The following is a 20,483-nucleotide window of genomic DNA, read 5'->3' as shown; positions in this document are numbered from 1 at the left end:
TGATGTGGTACGAGGGCGAAAAGGGAGAGCAGAGAGAAAAGAGTGCACAAGGCCCGGAAGCAGTGAACGTGCTTGGTGCCGGCATAGCCTGTGCCCCTCCTGTGCTTGGTGGCCTTGGTATGTGAAGTGTGTTCATCTTACTTTGCTCAATCTGTAATTTAGGTTGCATAGTCTTTGCCTCTGGGCCACTCCACTGCCTGGTGCTCAAGAGATATTCTATCAGACTGAACCACACACACGCGGATGCGCACAGTTTTTCTTTGGCTGAAACTACCTTCTCCATATATATTTACTCCCTCACTCAGGACACCTGTCAGAAGAAATTTATAGTAGTACTGGTACCCAGATGAATAATTCAGGAAATTCATCCAAGTCAATATTCAGTCATTGAGATTAATCATTTAAAGCTGCCTTCTTGTCATACTATTTACTTGCCTTCCCATATCGGGTTTTACTTCCTGCTGGGCTTTTGAAACGTCACCAAGAAAAAGACTGCACAGATCCACTGTAAGCACAGCATCGAATATCTCTGTCTTTGACGGCCTGTCCCCCAGTCGTGAGCAACCTGAGTGGTAAACTGCCTGGCAATTTCAGATGATCTGACTCTATTGCAGGCAACATTGGTGCGGAGCTCTCCTACACTGATATTGGTGTGTTCATCTCCTCCGACGGCGGAAACACGTGGAGACAGGTAACTGGGATGATTCAGGAAGAGGGAAGAGGAGGAGACATTTAGAGTAAGTTCTACCAGTACCTCCCCTCCTCTGGATACTTAAGCTCACTGTGACTTTGTCATTGTAAAAAGTTTGAAGCAGCTACTCAGTTTGATTAATCTGGCTGGATGTTTACAAGGGGAACGGGGCAAGATGGGAAGAATGAAACAGGGAGGAGGAAGACCTGGCGTTCCCAGCTGGTTCATTTCTTCCTTCTGCCTTACATAAATAGCAGCCACTGGATGCTAAATTCTGCACTGGTTGCTGGGAATATAACTGATAAAATGATGTCTTTTATTAATGGGCTAGGGGATCTTGGCAGGCAGGCCTCTTCACCTTTCTGAATGTGTTCCTTTATCCGAGAAGTGAAAAGATTAGAATATTAAATCAGGCAGTCCATGGAAGTTGATGGTTAAGTGTTATGAAGACCCCGCTGTAGGCATAAGACAGCTTAACAGATGCGTGACCATGTCGAGAATTAATTCAGTTCCACAAGCAGCTGTGGTATCTGATAGAACTCAGGGATGATGGAAAGGTTCTGTATCCATGTTGCTGCACAAGCTACCAAGCACGTGATACATGGCTAGTGTGACAGGAAATGAACTTTCTTTTGGCTTCAAGTAATTTAAATTTAAATCATTGCATGTGGCTGCTGTATTAGACAATACCTCTTTATCTGATGTCAGCCAAGTATTGGGCAAAAACCTCAGGTGCTGGAGTTCCTTTACTCAACAGGCTCAAAATTTAATAGAGGAGGCAGGTTCACTAACAGTAGTTCAGGGTGGTTGTATTATTTTCCTGGCATTATGAGTATGGATGTGAAGCAGAAGAATTGATTCTACTGGGGAAGACTTCAGGAGAGGAGGTGCATTTGGTAATTCTTAAAGATGAAAAAGGTTCTGCCCAGAGAAAATGGGAATTCCCCTGAATGTTTTGATGATAAAGGTGAAGTCACCTCTGTAATCTCTTGGACAAGCTCCTGTTTGAATGCTTTAGACTGTCATCCTCATCAGCAGTATCACTGTCACGTCACCCCACGCCCAACACTGTTACCACTACCATGATTGAAAAAATTACCTAACACAGCCGCTGTTCTAAGTACTATAATTCATAGAGTGAAGGATAAGTCAAGTCTCCCATTTACAAGGCCATAATCAGGTGGATGGGGGGGCTGACACATAAATAAGATCATTCCTTCAAAATATGAGATCCTGCTGCAGGTGCAGAGGGAAGGAGGAAGCGGGCCTGCAAATTCATCTGGTGCAAAATTACCAACAGACAAATCATTATCTCTTCACCTCCAGAAATAGCTCACCTGACCAGGTGGCCACTGTACCATCATTTCTTTATGTCATTACTATTTTTATTTTCTTTTCCCTTTTCTCAAATAGCAAGGCTTCCACTTTTCTCTGCTGCACTGGGCAGGGTAAGAGTTATCAGTGCTCAGAATAATAGCCTCAGGAGGGAAATGTGAGGATAATTTCTCCATCCTGGCAAGGGCCAAGGCTCTTCCTGTCCTCATCCTCATCCTCAGGCGTATGTCCTGCACCCCATTAAGTGGTTTAGCATAGAGCCACCCATTAGGCTTTGGAGAGAGAAGCCTAAGTGAATTATTCTTTGTGTGTTAAGACTTCCCATTTATAAATACTCGCTTTTCCTGAAAAGTTAAATGTGAAGGTTGAAAATAATAAGAATTTCAGGGTTCTTTGTTTTCTTCCATAGTTTTCATTGAGGCATATATGCAGGAGGCCCCTTCCTGCCTACTCATTCCCTTTTTAAATTCAGTGACCTCCCTCTACCCCTTTCCAGCCCTTTTCATCCAATCCACCACTCCAACTTTTTCATCTAGACTGCAAGAGCCACCTCATTACAAATCATAACAGGGTTAAGTGCTGGAGGAATTCTTTAAGCCTACTTTCCTCTAAAAGCTCTGAAGTTGAAATTAGTTTTTTGCTGAAGAAATGCTTTTGCTGCTTCATACTGGAGTCATATATGGCATATGCTCTGCATAGGTGTAGGTCTGACATTCTCTTAGTTCAGAGCTTTCTATCATAGCTGGTGCTTAGTAAATGCCTATGAATAGATGGGTGGATGGATCACTGGATAAGTGAAGGGGTGAATGGGTAGATGGGTACATTTTGGACAAATAGTTGAATCCATTATGAATAACTTTACATCCCTGAAAGTGCTGTTGTCTTAGTTACTTTATTCACTGCTGGGACAAAATATATCAGCACCTGAAGAAATTTTGGCACACAGTTTATAGAGGTTTCAGTTCATAGTCAGCTGGCTACAAGGCAGGGCAGTACGACAAAGGGTTCGGGCAGAGGAGAAACAGTCCATGGCATGGCAGCAGGGAAGCAGAGAGAAAAAGAAGAAAGCTGTACTCAGCAAAGTTACAACAAAGCGACCCACTTCCTCTGACCAGGCTTCACCTCCTACTATCACAGTTAGCTATAAACTCATCCTCTGTGGATAATAAGTATTATGTCCCCATGATCCAATCACTACCCAAAATGCCCACCTCTAAGCATGTGTGGATTCAGGGGGCCATCTAGATATAAACCACAACAGCTGTGTTCTAATAAATATGTAGAGTAGGAGTTAACAGGCATGGAAGTCTTCATTCAACTTTGAGGAGAACCTAGGAGGTAGTGGCTTAGCATAAGTACTGTTATCATAGTATCTAGGGAAACTGTCTTTTACCATCCTAGGTAAATTATTGTCAACCCCAGGACACATAGCCCACTTATTAAATAGCAAACATCTGAATAAAGAGGAGGAAGAGAGGGCTGAGTAACTTTCTGAGATGGAAAGATGGGTAAGATTCTTTGAAATCATACTTTTCCTTTGGTTTCCTAGTTAAACACGTATCTTATTGCTTCACCTGGATATGGCACTCTGGTTCATATTACTGGGGCATTGAGCCCTGAAAATACAATTTGAGTGGCTTAAGAGAGTCATGTCTTCTCCGTGAACCCAGTTGGTCATCTGTCACCTATCAAATAGGGATAATATTCACCAAACTGCTGGGGTTGTTGGAAGGCTTAGATTCTAGATGAAACAATGAATGTGAAAGACTGTAAACTGCTAAGCACTGTGCAAATGTAAGGCGCTGCTATGATTGTTGTTGTTATTGTTGCTGTTCCAGATCTTTGACGAAGAGTACAATGTCTGGTTCCTAGACTGGGGTGGTGCCCTCGTGGCCCTGAAACACACTCCTCTGCCAGTAAGGCACTTGTGGTAAGGACAGCTCCCTACCCTACTCATGAGATGCTGCTTGGTGGCAAGTGTTGGGACGGGTGCACGATGTGTTGACCATTTGTACATGTCCTCACCTCTGTGTTCACTAGTCCACCTGCTTAATACTTTGTCTAGTTCATAAGAAACATGTAACTCAGAAGAGAGAGTGTGATGAGTGTGATCAGGTGATAGAAATGCGTGTTCAGATGAGACAGGAAAGACCTACAAGTTCAGATGGTCAAGATAGGAAAACAAACTGTGAGACAGAGATTGCTGAGAAGGAACAATTACGTTCATGTGCCAGGTCATTTGTTCAGTTCTAGATAAGGGAACTTGTGATTTCATCAGTGATGACCATTAATTATCAGATACATTTACCTGAAGATCAGGGGAAATGTCTGGGCTGACACTGTAGCTTTGTATTTGTAGCCTAGGTATTAGGAGGTAGTTGAAAACATAGTTGTGGGCTCAGTGCTTCAAGAGAAACTGGGGGCATCTATCAAACTGTTATCATCCGTTTAAAATGGCACAGAAACACAACCATTGTAAATACCTGTGTGAGGCTGCACACCTAGTACCTGGCAGCACCGAGCTGATCTCTGTTATAAGAGCTCCTGTGTTTTAATTACTAATATTCCAGATACTGTAAGGAGCGCTGAAAGGCTTATGACACGTTCCTTGCACTTCAGGAGAGTGTAGTCACAATAAGGAGTTTAGATAGTCCCTCCATTTATCACCAGAAGTCAAATCAGTGTCTTCTGCACAGTGCTGGATGTGTGTATTACTGGACAAGGGTCTGCCTGCAGCACGTGTCCCAAACCCTGATCCCTGAAGAAAGAGTGCCAGGAGTTGCAGGATTGGTGGGAAACAACCGAGAAAAAGACTCCAGCCAAAACCTGAAATTTAGAGAATGTAGGCAGAATGCGTTCAGAAGTCTATATTCTGTTGGAGCCAAAACATGAGTATTTAAGTGTGGGTAGGACTGTGAAGAGCTAAAAATGCCAGTTTAAGGGATTCACATTGAGCTGGTAGGTAATTTCTTCCATTGTCACAGTCCATCTGGCTCTGTGAAAGAAGTGCTGTCTACGGAACACTCTGTGGGTCTTGGAGTGGAAGAGAAAAGAGCTTGTGTCCTAGTTACTGCTCTGATTGTGATACAAAACACTCAATAGCCATAGTTAAAGGAGGGAGGATTTATTTCAGCTCAGTTTGTAGAGGTTTCAGTCTGTAGTTGTCTGGCTCCAGGGGATGAAAGCATAGCAGAGAGGTGTGGCAGAACAGAAACAGTCTATGGTGTGGCCAGCAGAAGGCAGTGAGAAGCAAACGGCAAGCCTGTCTTTCCCTTTTAGCCTATCCAGGATAAAAGTCTTTGGGTAGTGCCACCCACATCCAGGGTAGGGATTGTGCCTTCAGTAAATTCATTCAGCCACACCTAGAACTATGCTTATTCCAATCAGTGGACTAATTCAGTACCACATACCCTTAATCCTAATATAGTACCTTTAATCCACACCCACACACTCTAGATCCAGCCACCTCTGTAAAGCCCCACCTGTGACCCTATGAGCTTTTAGAAGAACAACTAGATACAAACCAGAACTGCTTGTAACACTTTTTTTTTTTTTAACCAGGAAAGACAGTTTTTCTTAGCCCCCATCATTATCTAGAAACCTCCATCTGAAGCTCAAGGAGAAACTTCGTGGACAGATATAGGTAGAGTGATGTTTTCCCCTTTGGTCCTAGAAGTATGTAGCAACCCCACCTTGTACTTGACTACCAACTGAGCTCTCTCCTTGCTTATGGTAAGGATCTAGACCTTGCTTAGTTGTTCATTTTTAGCACTTTGTTCAAGGAAGTTTCCTTGTGAGGAAAGGGTGAATTTGTTGCTATTTCTTTTGGTGTAGAAAGGAGAGTGGATGGAGTGCGTGGTGCTGAGGAACTAAGAGCATTTGGGCTTTGGAGAGTCTCTGCACCCTCCCATCTGGCCATTTGGTCTGACCTGCAGTGGGTTCTCTCCGGAGCCCTGCTTACTTCCAAAGGAACCTTTGTCTGAAGCCACCCACATTGGTAAAATGTTTCAGTATTCACATAGGGATATGTAAGTGTGATATGAATCACACTCTTCAAAGACATCAATGGAAAGTTTGAATTTTCTATTTTTTCCAAGTAATATCTCTTTTCATGCAAAAAACTATGATTAACAATAGTGCATCACCAAATACCTCAAAGAGGCATTGAAGGTGCTCTTCTTAAAGATATGATTCAAGTTGAAGGATGCACTAAATTTCTTGAGTTCATCACCCAGTGTGTACATAAATCAATAGTTTCCCTGGTGTAAATAATCTGCAACAATGCATAAAATTCTAATAAGATTACTGACATTTAGAAATGGGAAGAAAGGAGCTAAAGGTGTAGGGAAGGTGGGATGGGTAGGGGAAGAGTAAAAAGGGAAAAGAAAAAAATGTGAGAGAATGAAAAGATGAAAATAAAGTGTTTGTAGATGGGGAGGGGAGGAGGGGGTGAAGGGAGGGCAGAGGTAAGGGGAAAAAATGAGAATCAAGACTTGTCATGTAGAGGTACAAGATCCCAAAAATGAATGTAACTGTACTGTATCCCTAAAATGTACCAATAAACTCAGTTAAAGCTGAAAAAAAAAACCATCACATTGGACCTTGTAAATTGTACAGTTATGATGTGCCCATCAAAAAGTAATTTAATTTTAAAAATATAAAGATATCTGTAGAACTGACAAAAATTAACCCCCCTCTGAATTTGCTCTCATACTAACAATAATAATCCTGTATTGATTTACCTAGTCCATCTTAAAAAATATTTGATTCTTTCTCGAACTAAGATTCTGAGACAGTATTATCTTCATTGAAAGGAGATTGTCACTGTCATTTGTGGTAAATTACAGACTTGAACAGGGACAGGGATTAATGTTCACTTGCCTCTCTACAGTGCCATTCCTAGGAGCAATCTCTACACATGGTTAAATGCCTGCTATTGAGTATGTGTGTTAGAAACAGCAAGGGATAACTCATTCAGGAATTGTCTTTTGTACTTTGTACTTCTCTTTCAAAGGCTAAGTGAGTGTTTTGTATGGGCTTGACCGTGTCATGATCATTGATGTTTTCTTATGAAATGTTTCACTGATTTTGTCTCCTGCTTATGAGAGGCGAGCTTCTGAAACTCACCATTTCTTTATCACTAGTAGCTTCTAAGTAAGCCACAGCTTTCAAGGTAAACAAATAGCTCATTTTAAGAGGAAGAAAAGTCAAGTAATCAGTTCAGTGTTACTTTCTGTTGTAGATCTCAGAATGTTTTAGTATACATATATTTGTACAGGAAAAAGACACAAGCTTACTCTTTCTCACACAAGGGTATAGTGGCTTTCAGATTTAAATAATGGCTACATTGCATTTCAGAGAAAATAGGAGTCATAATTGAAAAGCTGGGGAAGCCTTAACCAGGTTAACAAGGTGTGCTGTTTCCTGCAAATTGAAATGATAGGTAGCTTGATAGGCATAAAGTCAAAACAGCATACAAATGAACCCATCCACTTGTGACTGTGTCCACCTGGCTAAAACTTAAATGTTACTGCTGGTAAGCCTTTCCTCCAGCATTACCTGTGTACCTTAGAAGCATTAGAGAGGAATGCACAACAGAGCTTCACCAAATACAGTGCTGCAGTGAAAACTCACAGTAGACAGGTGCCTCATCCACAGGTACCCTGGGGTTTGACTGTGTGCTCATCCCTGACAAACTGTCATTGTCTCCTTTCAGTGGGATGACCCTGGAATCAAAGGAAAGCCTCACTGGGCATTTTGTGCTCCTTTGTTCCTTTGTAAATGGTGTGGACCTAGCATTTTGTTTTGTTCCTGAAAAACATTCCTATGAAAACAATACTTTCAACTGATGTGTGTGTCTGAGAAGTGAGAGTGTGTGCTGTTCTGAAGAGCATCCAGGTGGCTAAAATCCTGCCAGTACATGGATTTGTATTATAATAAAAAGGAGCAGTATACTTCAGTGAAGTAAAGGATGTTGGTTCACCATGACCATTCTATTTCCATGCTGGAGACTTTTGGGAAAGATCGGTTGTTCTTCAAATATTCTACTCCTTTTAGTTTCTCTTATCTCAATATCATAAAGCCATAGACTTGGCTAGTTCTCGTGACATTAGCGTATGATTGACAGCGATGCCAGATATCTTTTGGCTTAAGCTTACAATTTCATTAATCTTTCTTTCTTCATATGTGGAGATTTTCGTTTCTATTATGCATTCTCCCTTAAGTTGGCCATACCTTATAAGTGACTTCCAAATCTTCACCCAGATATCATCACAAATCGGGATGCATCCATTCAGAGGTCTCCCAGAGAGTGTGAGGAAACTCTCTTTGTAGTTTACATGGAGAAGTGAAAGTTGTCTTTTAGTCTGGATCGGTTCATACCTCTCCCATTTAAACTGGAAACTGAGTCTGTTATGGCCTGGCCTCTGCCTCCTGTTCTGATTCCATTTCCTTCTGCTCACTTCCATCCCACGAAGCTACAGCTCTGACCCTCTTTCTGTTCTTCCTGTAGAGCAGCTTCATTTCACATTAGCGCTCTCCTCTGCAATTGCTCTCCTCTTGGTCCTTGCCTATGTCATTCCTGATTGTCATTCACATCTCAATTTAAATGTCACACGTCCGGTAGGGCTTTCTTACCTTGCTACTGTGAAGCAGTCACGTGGTCATTAGCAAACCTGTTTAATTTTTCATGGCTCTTATTTCTAATTCTTATCTTTCTATCAGTTTGCAGGTTGTTTGTGTCCTTAACCTAGACTAAGTTCCATAGCCATGAGGGATTCCCCTTTTCGTGTTCTCGCTCTGTCCCTACAACTGGGGCCACTGCTGGCTCTGGCACATAATAGGCACATAACTATTGATCAATGAAGTTCGTTTGCTTTTGATTCTGTATTTCTGTCTAACCACTCTTTGAGGTCATTCAGATATTTACTCCTGTCTCCCTGAGCCTTAGTAATCCCACTGATTTCAGTTTTACTTATGGACCTCACGAGGAATTCCTCGTTCCTCAGTCTTGGACATTAATGAGCTATTGATCGGAGGAGGAGAGTGTGGATCTTTTGAGGATGCCATTCAGTACAGTTATCTCAGAAAGAATTTCCAAGTCCTAGTAATCAAAATGAAAGTTCTCAGAAACACCAGGCCCCCTGTACCCAAATTTCTGAAAACCAAAGAATTAAGATTTCTGTTTCATTTTGGAGTGTCTTGGGGAGTTTTGAGAGCATCAAGGGTTATAAATTACTGACTGGATGAAGTCAGCAGGGCACAGTCCCAGGCTTCAGAGTTGTCCACTGATGAGAGGTGAGGGTCACAGGGTCTGTGCTGTGGGTCCAGAGGCCTGTGTTATTTATGTCACCCTTGCATTTCATCTCCATAAACTGCTTCCTACCTGGACCTCAGCATTTCTCACCTGTTCTTTATCCTTCCTCCTATCCCATTCTCCCCTCTGGGCCACGGTTCGGGCCCTTCCTGATGGACTTATATCAGGCAGTGTGTTCTCAGTCTTCTGCAGTTCCTCTCCCCAGCTGGGCTCATCCTTACCTTGGAGCATTTGTCTTGACACTGGGAGGCAGTGATTGGTCCTCATTGTGTGCCCTATGGTGTTCTCTTCTGATTGTGTAGAGAAGGCTGTCCTGTGCCCCGCTGACACCTACAGGCAGTCAGGCATGGACTCTTGTCTCTGGGATGCCAGCAACCTGGACTGCACCTTGCTGTACTGATGCTCATAACTGATGTTCATAACGCTAACATTGGCAGGAAAGTTCTGAGAAGCAGACAAGGCAGAAGGCGTCAAGCACACGTCGCCTTCTGTCCATCAAGACAAAAATGAATTCATACAAAGTCACCAAAAAGAAAATAAAAACCCTAAGCCTTTATCTCCTGTGCTCACCAGACAAAGCCGGCTAGCTAGTGGCCAGGAATACTCTGGAACAACTCTGATTTCTTTGGGAGCCACTGGGCCACACAGGTAGCAAGGGCAAGTTCATTCTCAATCCTGCCTTCATCTTCACATTTGAAAGGGAAAATCCACATCTATGGGAAGTAGTTCATATCTTCACAGCTTTCTCAGAACTCAATTTAATGATTATTTAGCCTTCAGCTCTTTTATAGAGGTTGCAGTGAGCAAGGCTGTAAAATTCAAAACACATGCTAATAGTTTAGAAACTCTTAAAGACTTTTATGATGGATTGTCTGCTTTTTCATTTACGGGCATGAATCAAGGTAAACCAGAAATACAAAAATTGTCTGAGAGGCTGGTTACTCTAGGTGAATTGAGATTGGCTTTGTTATTGCTTTAAATCTATGAATTAGGAATGAGTGGAAAACACAGAGAAATAGAGAAGCAGGGGAATAGACCGCAGACCCAGCACGGGGTTCGTAACGGGGAGACTTCCACATCCAGTTTATGGATATCAGCGCAGTTACACTGGAAAGAGTGATTGCAAGCATTGAGAGGGTCCTCACCATCCCTCTCTTGCCTCGTGCATTCATCCACTTAGCACTGACACTGTATCAGCTCTGTTCCAGGTGTTCTGCTGCCTACCAGAATATAAAAATGAATGGTACAGTTCTTGAACTCCAAAAGGTCAGTCAGTTTCGTGGCAGTCAGACATAGTTTCCAAAAATATATATGTGCTCCTCTAAAGGAGGAAACATATTAAAGATGCTCATGTGGCGGTAAGGGGTCATTCTATGAATAAGACATTTGGCTCCCAGAAGTCAGAACTTGTAAACCTGAACAGAGGGAAGTCAACAGCAGTTATAACTCATTACTCAGAATGGTGATAGAAAGGAGAGGGAGTCCGAATCCTAAATGGTGGAGTGAGGGAAGAGTTAAGAACCAGACAGACCAAGATGGAGCATAGAAAATGAAGAAGGCAAAGCTGTCAAGGCAGGAGTGTGCCCACAAGCAGCTTCCAGAGGGGTCGGTCTGTGGGCTGTGTCACCTGGCTGAGTCGAAGGACCCAGCGGAACTCAGTACTGTCCGGGAGGGAAAAGCACGTGCCCAGAAATCCTTCAGGACCCTCTGCTCCCAGCAGTCTTTACAGAGGAGTGGGCTCTGCACCCAAGGTAAACCTTCATCTTACTATTGGATGAGCAGAAGATGGAGCAGAGCTGCTTGGGAACATCTAAGCCATCAAATAGCTGTTTCTAAAAGCCCCTTAAATGGCACTGAGGAGGGAAAATCATCCCAAATAAGTAGGAAATTGCTTTTGTTTTTTTTTTTTAAGTTTGATCTGAAAAACAACCCCTTCCTCTAGGGTACACACTGCACTCCTCAATTCGTCTGCGTCAGAAATGCTAAGAGCTGAATCGATTGTGCTGTAGATTGAACCTCAGGTTGAAACGTGATGCTCCATCCGCTCAGCTCTCCTGCCTGGGCTGTTTCTTCCATTCTGATGTGTTGGAATATGCCTGCAGTTCTGGCGCTGTCTCTGTCTGGGCCAGGGGATGCAGTTTTGATCCAATCTCTTAATAATATGGGGAGATGTTGAAGATTAATACCTATTGATATCCAGACTGCCAGAGAGCAAACAACTGAAGAAAATTTAATAAGCTACAGAACAGTTGCCAAACGTGTGGCTTTATTTTCAGCAGACTCTTCCCTGTGCTTGTTTCCACCCCAGGGTGAGTTTTGACGAGGGCCACTCCTGGGACAAGTATGGCTTCACGCCACTTCCTCTGTTCGTGGATGGGGCCCTGGTGGAGGCAGGAGTGGACACCCACATCATGACGTGAGTACCCCTTTTGCTGTGGTATAAGGAGACCACAGACCTCAGTTCTGCTTGAGTGTGGTCCTTAGGCTTCTCCTGGGGTACCCTCCTCCGAAGCATCTTTATCTCTGGGCCAAGGTTTCCTCAGCTGCACAATGGAAGTGTTTATGCTCATATCCTCCAACACAAAACAACATCTGATGGCATGGGAGAGCTCGGCTCCCAGTGGGGCCCTTACGATTTCTTCTGGGGTTTGAAATATGAAGCTATATTCCCATTTGTCCAAAACCCAAGCAAGCAGAAAGGTAAGTCGTGAAATGTTTTTTCTAGAACAATCTAGAAAGAGGCAAAACATAGGGAGAAGGGACTAGAACAGCCAACTTATTGAAATCAGGGACTGCTTTAAGAGAAACTTCCAAAGACTGTGTGTCTCCTACCGGTACATGCACACATGCACACTCGCACACACGCACAGAGTAGTTGTTGCTCCACTTCAGATTAATTTTCTTTGAAGTTTTCTTCGTTTCTTTGAAACAAGTCTAGATGATTGGGATATAAAACTTAAAACTATGAAAAATCTCCCGCTTTCTGAATATTAATGAAAGCAACCACAGTACTAATGTTTACTTGTGGCTATTTTTATAATAGTATATGGAATTTTAGCCCCTTAAAATCTGATCACCTATATGTGTGTGTGCCCTCCTACATGCGGGGTGAGTGGTGACCCTCCACCGGACAGTACCGCCCCCACATACCCACTTCCTGTTGACTGGAGCACCTTAATTCACAGCTGGACAGAATGAAAGGAGCTGGCTGGAAAAGCTCAGGGACATTTGCTCCTTTGTAGGATTGGCTCATGGTTTAGTAAGTGTTCCATTCCCACGAAGCATGTCTGAGACAGTCAACTGAAAAGAGCACAGGTTTCTTTTGGCTTTCGGTTTGCGAGACTGAAGTCCATGGTCAGCTGGCCCAGTGGGTTGGCCTGTGGGAAGGTGGCAGCCGGAATCAAAGAGGAAGAGAAAGAGTTGGGGCCCAGAGTCCCATCCCAAGTCCCCACCCAGTGACCCAGCCTCCTACCACTAGGCTCTGCCTCTTTTGAAGGTTCTACTACCTCCCACGCATGCCAAGCTGAGGACAGCCTTCAATACCTGGACCTTTGTGGACATTCTGTGTCCCGATGGTAGCAGCACGGAGGGCTCAGAGCAGGTATCTGTGTTTGGTGCTCTGTGTAGTCTTCTCTCTCTGAAGGACCCTGCTCAGCTTTGAGCTTTTGTGCGCATATATTTCTATGTACTCAGAATCAGTCTTTCCCTCATAATGATGGATTTTGTGGAGGGACCAATATGGAGGCAAATAGCTAGTTGTCATGCTCTGCCATTTGTTTTTACGGGGTGACCGTATGTGAAGAACCCTTTCCAAATGCGACTGTGCCGTTCTGACCAAATCTCATAGTCTGGCCTCAGACTGCGCCATCCTCATGCATACACAGCAGCCTCACGTCCAGAGGGTTGGCCACTGCTTTGCACTTTCTGAGTGAAAGAAAGAGCACAGTCACAATGGATAATGGAGAAGGTGCAGGGAATGAAGGAAAAACCAAACCAGACAGATTAGCACTGGATCCCGGGCTGGGGTCAGCCGGACCTGAGTTGAGATTCTGTGCTTCTGGACCAGCATTTCTTCATTTGTAAAACATATTTCCTTTACTTTGTACTAATATGTTGGGATTCTGAAAAAACTTTTCCATGTTTATGAAACAAGGCAGAAGCTCTACAAAGTCACTTAGGATGAGTGCCTGAAAAAAAGGTTTTAAACTTCCCCATTCGTTTTCCTGAGTCTTCCCCCTAGCTCCAGAACAGTGAGCTCTCCCTTTGAAAGCCTTGACACTTGCATGTGGGCATCTACTCTGCGGTAGGCACTGGCTGGGACCCCGGCACCCCAATCATAAATTGGAAGACAAGATGTCACACCTTAGGAGGAGAAGCTGCGGTCCACCCAAGATGTAAACTACATCGGTAATGGCTATTTTTAGATTAAAGTTGCCATAATGATGACTTCTTTGAGCCTGTTGCAAAAGGTGAATAAGAATTACTGGTAGAATTTATTGCTCCGGAAGTGAGGCTGTAAACCTGCGTTTTGTCCAGTAATATTTTCCACTCTCTCGATGTACCCCCAAGACACAATCATCACACTATATAAACTTCAGGTTAAAATTTCCATCATATCAAAATAAGCTCCATTGTTAATCTGTCATAATATTTTGTTCATTTGAAGTTAACAGCATTGCAGGCAAGTTTACCTGCACAAACCATCGAGTATTTAAGATATAGAGTATTATTAAGACAGGTTCTAAAGCTTCATCATTTGGTAAATATACAGCAACAATATGCAGCATTATAAGAATCTCAGATGTTCAAAGGCTATATCCTATCAAATTTTATTTCCGAAACACAATTAACTTGGTAAAGATATGGAGATATATATATATTACTCATCCCTTTTGTTCTCCTCTCATCTCATAGACTGATTCATCACACATTCTCTTGCATGGAGCTTATGGGCATGCACCGTTTGCTTCTACTGCACCTTACTTTGTACAGCACCCCATGCACACCAGTCTCCACATGGCCTGCTATTCCCTAGCAACTTGTAGGCCATGGTTTAAATTCTGTGTTCATCGGATCTTAATGGTAATATTTGTTCTCTGCTTCAAATGGAGTTCATCTGGCCACATGGGTACAAGGGAGGCCAAACCTTTTACCAAGGAGATGAGATAGCACCGCAGTTCCCTTTCCTCCCCACCAGGATGCGTGGAGCTTGGCAGAGCACCTGCGCATCTCGTGTCCGGTTGTCAAGATGCACTGAAGGGCACAGTCCATCTCTGTAAGGGGTCAGTGTGGGGAGGAGATACGTCTTCCTCGCTGTTGGAAGCATTCATCAGAAAAACTATAAACAATTTACGTTACCTATTTTTAGCACTTTATTAAATGAGAGTTTCCCTTGTGTGAAAACAGTGCAGGTTTTGTGGGGATTCTTCAGACAGCTAAAGGGATGAGCCCTGGAGGAACCCATTTCTGTTCTAAATTTGGAAGGAATTGAAGCCCCGGTGGACTACTAGGGATGAGCAGAATTTTTCCTCTTGGGGTGGCAGCAGCAAGGACGGTAGCAGTAGTTAAAAATTGTGTATATTCCCTAGGAATGATAAGAGCAGCAAGTTCATTTGAGGACAAGGATGCTTGGCTTTGCCATTGAACTGAAAACTTCTTAATGAAATAGACTTTGGGATTCTGAAAACTTACTGTGAACTTAAATTCTCTCTTTAGCTTAACTGTGGCCAGGGAGAAAAGGGCCACAGTAAAGTCCTATTGCTTTTTTTATGTCACTTTAATTTGGAGAACCTATATATTCACTTTTTCACTCATTTTTATGCTGGGCAGGAAACAGAGACAAGAAGATCACAAGTTCAAGGCCAACCTGGGCAACTTAAGGAGACTGTTTCAAAACAAAAAAGTAAAAAGAGCTGGAGATGTAACTTAGTGGTGAGCACTTGCCTACCATACATGAGACCCTGGGATCAATCCCTAGTACCACAACACACACACAAACACACACACACGAATTAAATGAGCTTCTAATATGTACCAGACCCTATTAGAAGTATTAAAATCTGAATATAATTATTTCCCTTTATGGAGCTGTATTAGTCATATCTCTTATTGATGGGACAAAATACCTGTCTTATACAATTGAAAGGAAGAAATGGTATATTTGTCCCAAGGTTTCAAAGGTTTCATTACATGATTGGCTGGCTTGAAAGCAGAAACATTTTGGCAGAGGATGTGGTGAAGCAAAACTGCTCACTTCCTGGCAGCCAGGAAGTAAAGGACAAAGGACTAGCACCAGTGGGAGACACATTCTCCAAAGTGACCCACCTCCCAGGGACCCACCTCCTCCAACTGGGCACTGCCTCCTAAGGACACACCCAGCTCTGATCATCACCTATGAACTTCAGCACCCCTGGGATCTACCAGCTTTCCAGGAGTCTTTTATTCTATCTAGGCAAGTTAACAGTAAAGATTAATGGGCTCAAGTCCACTATTGTCATCTTGACAGCTGATCATAACTCCTTCAACCACACAATATCCAGATGCAGATGCAAGGTCGGAATTCTGCCTAACATGATGCTTACTGTCTTGCATATAAACAAATAACTCCTTGCCCAACCTCTCTTCAGTTCCGGCATTGCCCAGAATTTCAAGTCCAAATTTTCCTCTGAGACTCAAGCTCTTAACTGTGATTTTTGTAGAAATTCAAATCAAGTTAAATATTCATGAAGTACAATGGCATAGGGTAAATATTCCTATTCCAAAAGGAAGAACAGGAAGATAGAAAAAGCAAAGCAAGTTGAAACCCAGCAGGGGAAGCATTACACCTGGTAGCTCCAGGTCAAGCACCTGGGGTGCTTAGTGGCGCGATGTGAGTTCCAAAGGGCTCAGACAGACCCAGCCCTGTGGCTTTGCCCTTTCTGGCTTTGTGCGCTGCTAGCAGATTTTCCACAGCCCTAGAGCTTCATTCCTTTAGGTTCACATAACTCCCCAGTGGGGGCACACTGCCTGATCTTCCTTGGAAATCTAGCTGGAAGCCCCCACTACCCCACAACTCGTGCATTTTGTGTGTCTATAGTCAGCATTACATGGAGGATACTAAGGTCTGCCCTCAGCTCAAACAGTACCCAGAGCTTGAACCTTGCCTGTACTGAACCTCTGAGTAGCTGGATGGCTGAGCACAGTAAAACAAATCTTCAGAAACCAGTTAGTTCCCTAGCTAGACCTTTTCAGGTGCCAGGGCTCTTGTCTCAAAGGGGTATGGTCTTGCTGTTTCTTGAGGTGTCTTAAAAACATCTTCTTGTCTCAGTTCAAAGTACTTGGCTTCAGCCACCACATCTCTTTTGGCCCCAACGTTACATGTACTGCTTTTTAGGCTAACATTTACATTTTTCAAATCTTTCTGCTAAGCTTTTTTGCTCTAAATTTTCACTGTTAACTTGGCTAAAAGCAGGCAACATTACCCATGGCAAAGCCTGAATGTTGGGCTGCCTATAAATTTCCTTTACTACATCAGTTCGTCCTCCACCTTTAAATTTGGCCTCTCTCAAAGTCTCAGGACATGGACAAAAAAGTATAACATGCATGGCCTCTGGTCCAGCTCCTGATAGGGTTCACATTTCCAACTGAAACCTCCTGAGCCTGGCTTTTGCTGCCCACATTCCTATCAGCATTCTGGTCTTCTAATCTCTGCCCAGAATTCCCCAACAATTGCTGCTTTCACCCTTCTGGGCCTCACTGCCCCATATCTCTAAGCCTTTTCAAACTATCTGCACAAACTTGTTCTAAAGGCTTCTGAATCATATGGTCAGGTACGGTCAGAACAATGATTCCATTTCTCTGGTACCCACTCTCTGTATTGAACAGTGTTATCATTTGGCTAGAAAAAAATGCCTGACACAATTAAAGGGGGACATTCTTTGCTTGCCTCATGATTTCAGAAGTTTTAGTCCATGGTTGGCTGGCTCTAAGGCAGGAATATCCTGACAGAAAGTCTCAGTGGTGGCCAGGAAGCTTACCTCAGCAGAGCAATGCCCTGAGAGATACACTCTCCAGAGTTGGCCCCCAGTGACCCACCTCCTCCAACAGAGCGCATTAAGCTGTGAAGATAGTGATTAACCCCTGGATGAGTACAGCACCTTAATTGATCCATTCACCTCTCCAGATTACCTCTTAAGATAAAGTAGCATGAGGGCTCTCAGGCCAATATGGTGGGGCAAAGTGGGGATTTACTGACTACCAAGGAGCATAGTTCTCTAGCCAGGAGGTAAAAAAAAAAGAGAACAGAAAACCAAATGATAGGCAATAAAATACAACTTCTAAGAAGGCAGGTATTTTTAATAGTTTTGTTCACAAACATAAACTCAGGGCATGGAGTAGAAAGGCCATAATTATTTGTTGAGTGAATGATTGCAAGCGAAAGGAGTAATATAAAGGCAAGACCCATGCAATGGTGTGACTAGATGATAAGAGAGTAAGATTATTAAGGGCTTCTGGTCATGAATGGGGTTGCACCTTGTATCCAGAGTGCGATTTATTTTTTACCTGAAAATTGGATCCAAATCACCTCTCTCTTCAAAATCTATGGAGAGCATTCTATTTCCTGTAGGATAGAGTTCAACCTGATAGATGGCCTACGAGGGTCTACGCTGACCTCAGTCCGGCCCCCAAGATCTGGCCTCTGATACGTCGCTCCCCTCCTGCCCCACAGTCTCCTCCCGGAACTTGTCTCCCTTCCCACACAAACAAGCGAATCTTCCAATGCCTCTCAGCTCAGCCGTCAGTTCGTCCCACTAACTGCCCTGCAGTTCCTTGGACCAGGCTGGGTTCTTAAGCTATACGCCATCGTGACAATGTATATATTGTTCCTTTGCCACCCTGTAGATAATAAAAGTTAACAGACATGACATTAGTTTCTTAATATCTTCCCCCTCATCCTTCACGTACCCTTAAGACAGACAGACAGACAGATGCACATGTGTGCATGTGCCCTACGTATAACACGTCAGTTTAAATTCCTTCTAGGGAAGATCTTTTCACATCTTTTCTCTTGAGTGCCATGTACTACAAGCTTGTGCAAATACAGGTAATTTAGTACTCTACGTGTATGGTGTGAATGAATTATTAAGTGAATGAATAAGCAAACAAATGAGTGAATCTCAAGAACCTTATTTATGTTGTGATTGGCTTGACTGCTGTGGCACGTGGTTCCAGTGTTTTAGGAGATTTATTCCAGATCCCCAGAGATTCTGAGGTGCTAGGATCAGAATGGGGTGGGAACTGGAGTAGATGTTTTTCTGTGTAGAAGTGTATATATGGGCACTGTGAAATGCAGGGGTGGAATTGCGTGTGGGTATAAAAGGGCAGGTTTGTGCAGTGATTTCTGGGTTCCTCCTCCTTCTTTAAGAATCTTCTCAGTCTTACTCTGGATCTCTGCTAGGGAATATGTGTGAGAAAGACGTCACCAGAGTGGGGGTCTGAGATTTGCTTGCTTTTATTGCTCTTTTTTCTACTGTTTTTTCACATGTTACTATTTCTACATCTCCCTGGCAACCTTGACAGGAGCCATCTAGTCTAGCCTAATTCACAGTGAAATGTGACTGTTCCTTTTACTTAAGGCTGAAGATGGTGCTGGATGATTGACAAGGTGGAGGGCCTACTGCCATCTCAGGAAGTGGCTGGGGAGCTGATCAGGTACCTGTAGTTTTACAGCACATGGCCCCATTGGTTCACTGTTTCTTAAAAGGTCACTGCCCCCAAAGATAGCACTTGAAGGGAAACTGTGTGTGTGTGTGTGTGTCTGTCTGTCTGTCTGTGTTGGCTCAGATGTAGAATCAGATAGAAAACCATTTTCTACATCCTCAGAGCTACATTTGAAATTCTTAATATAAACTGTTTGAACCAATTGGCTGTGACTTAGGTGATCTTTCATAGGAGCCAAAGAGAACCAGGAAGCTTCCAAGAAAGAATATCCCAGAAGGGAAAAGTACAGCTTTCCTTTAGGAAAACAGACACTTCTAGGAGTAAACAGCGGGTGAAAAAATCCCTAAAGAGAGTTCAGTCAGATCTGCAAGAATCTAGCAAAGACTTTGCAGCCAATTTGTGTCTATCCATCACTTCCTTTGCACCAGGTATCACATTAAGCAATCTCTCAAACTGAGTTTCATTGAAATCTTCCCACAAGCCTGCAGGGTAGGTAGGATTATCCTCATGGAGCAGATGAGGATGCTGAGATTCAGAGAAGTCAAATATTCAACCCACATGCTCAGAAAGAGGCAGCATGTGAACGGGCATCCAAGCTAAACTTTTGAGGAGGGCTACTAGCATCCTCCAAGGTTTGTTCAATAAGGAACCACTCAGGTGTGTGGGGAGGAAGTGGCAGGATGCCAGGTGTTCACTAAGTACTGCAAAAAGTGAGTGCTCATTATGCTGCCCACTACAGAGTCACTGCAAACCTACCCCTGAATATCAATTCCTGATCTGTTTGAAAAAATACAATGAAGACATGAGAAGACTAAGGGATAAATAGATGGTAAGGTATGGGACAAACTGTAGTTACCTGTGGCTGTCCAAGAAGTGATTAAAGACACAGTAGCTACACAGGGCTTCCTGGCTGTACAGGGAGGAGAGAGCGGTTACTTCAGGACAGTGGCATAGTGTGAGAAAACATGGAGTAGCACAAACAGGCCTGTCAAGAAGTGAGGGAGAGGTGGGAAAATCTAGATGCCTTTAGCGAATTAGGTAGGAACAACTGTCTGATATAATCCAATTCTTTAAATTTTTTTAAAAACATTTAATGTAATACAAGTAGCAGTCAATAAAGAAAATATAAAAAGTTCTATGAAAGAATAATTTTTCATAACAAAAATAGAGAATGACGGTGGTAAATTCACTATGTATGGTGATCTTAAAAGAATATGTCTTCATTTTCTAATCTCTCTCTCAACTCTTATAAATCCAACTTGGGTGGACGTAAACTTCAGATCCAACCCCCGCCCCTAGAAACTAATAGCCAAGGTGAAGGGAAGAGATAACATTTGCCTAAAAATTTATGCAAACCCTGAAGCTGCAGGGTTTTACAAAAAAAAAGCGAAGACCTTCTTCTCACTGAAGAGTTGTGAGCAAGCACCCAGCAGGCTGCATGCT

At 43.2% G+C, this 20,483-nt stretch overlaps 1 protein-coding gene across 1 annotated transcript in view; it reads left to right on the top strand.

Moving 5' to 3' along the window:
• Sorcs3 (sortilin related VPS10 domain containing receptor 3) overlaps nt 1–20,483 on the top strand; it is a gene marked incomplete at its 5' end in the record, with an annotated part of 534,900 nt that overhangs the window by 453,689 nt on the left and 60,728 nt on the right. The window contains 3 exons of the mRNA XM_033761244.1: nt 615–691; nt 3,865–3,956; nt 11,650–11,757. Coding sequence (XP_033617135.1) covers nt 615–691; nt 3,865–3,956; nt 11,650–11,757 — 277 coding nt within the window. The remainder of the gene's footprint in view (nt 1–614; nt 692–3,864; nt 3,957–11,649; nt 11,758–20,483) is intronic.

The sequence above is a fragment of the Fukomys damarensis genome, unplaced genomic scaffold (assembly GCF_012274545.1).
Source record: "Fukomys damarensis isolate Sample0158 unplaced genomic scaffold, DMR_v1.0_HiC HiC_scaffold_8, whole genome shotgun sequence".
NCBI lineage: Eukaryota > Metazoa > Chordata > Mammalia > Rodentia > Bathyergidae > Fukomys > Fukomys damarensis.
Note: the sequence above shows the minus strand (reverse complement) of the source record. Positions and strands in the feature narration are given on the sequence as shown.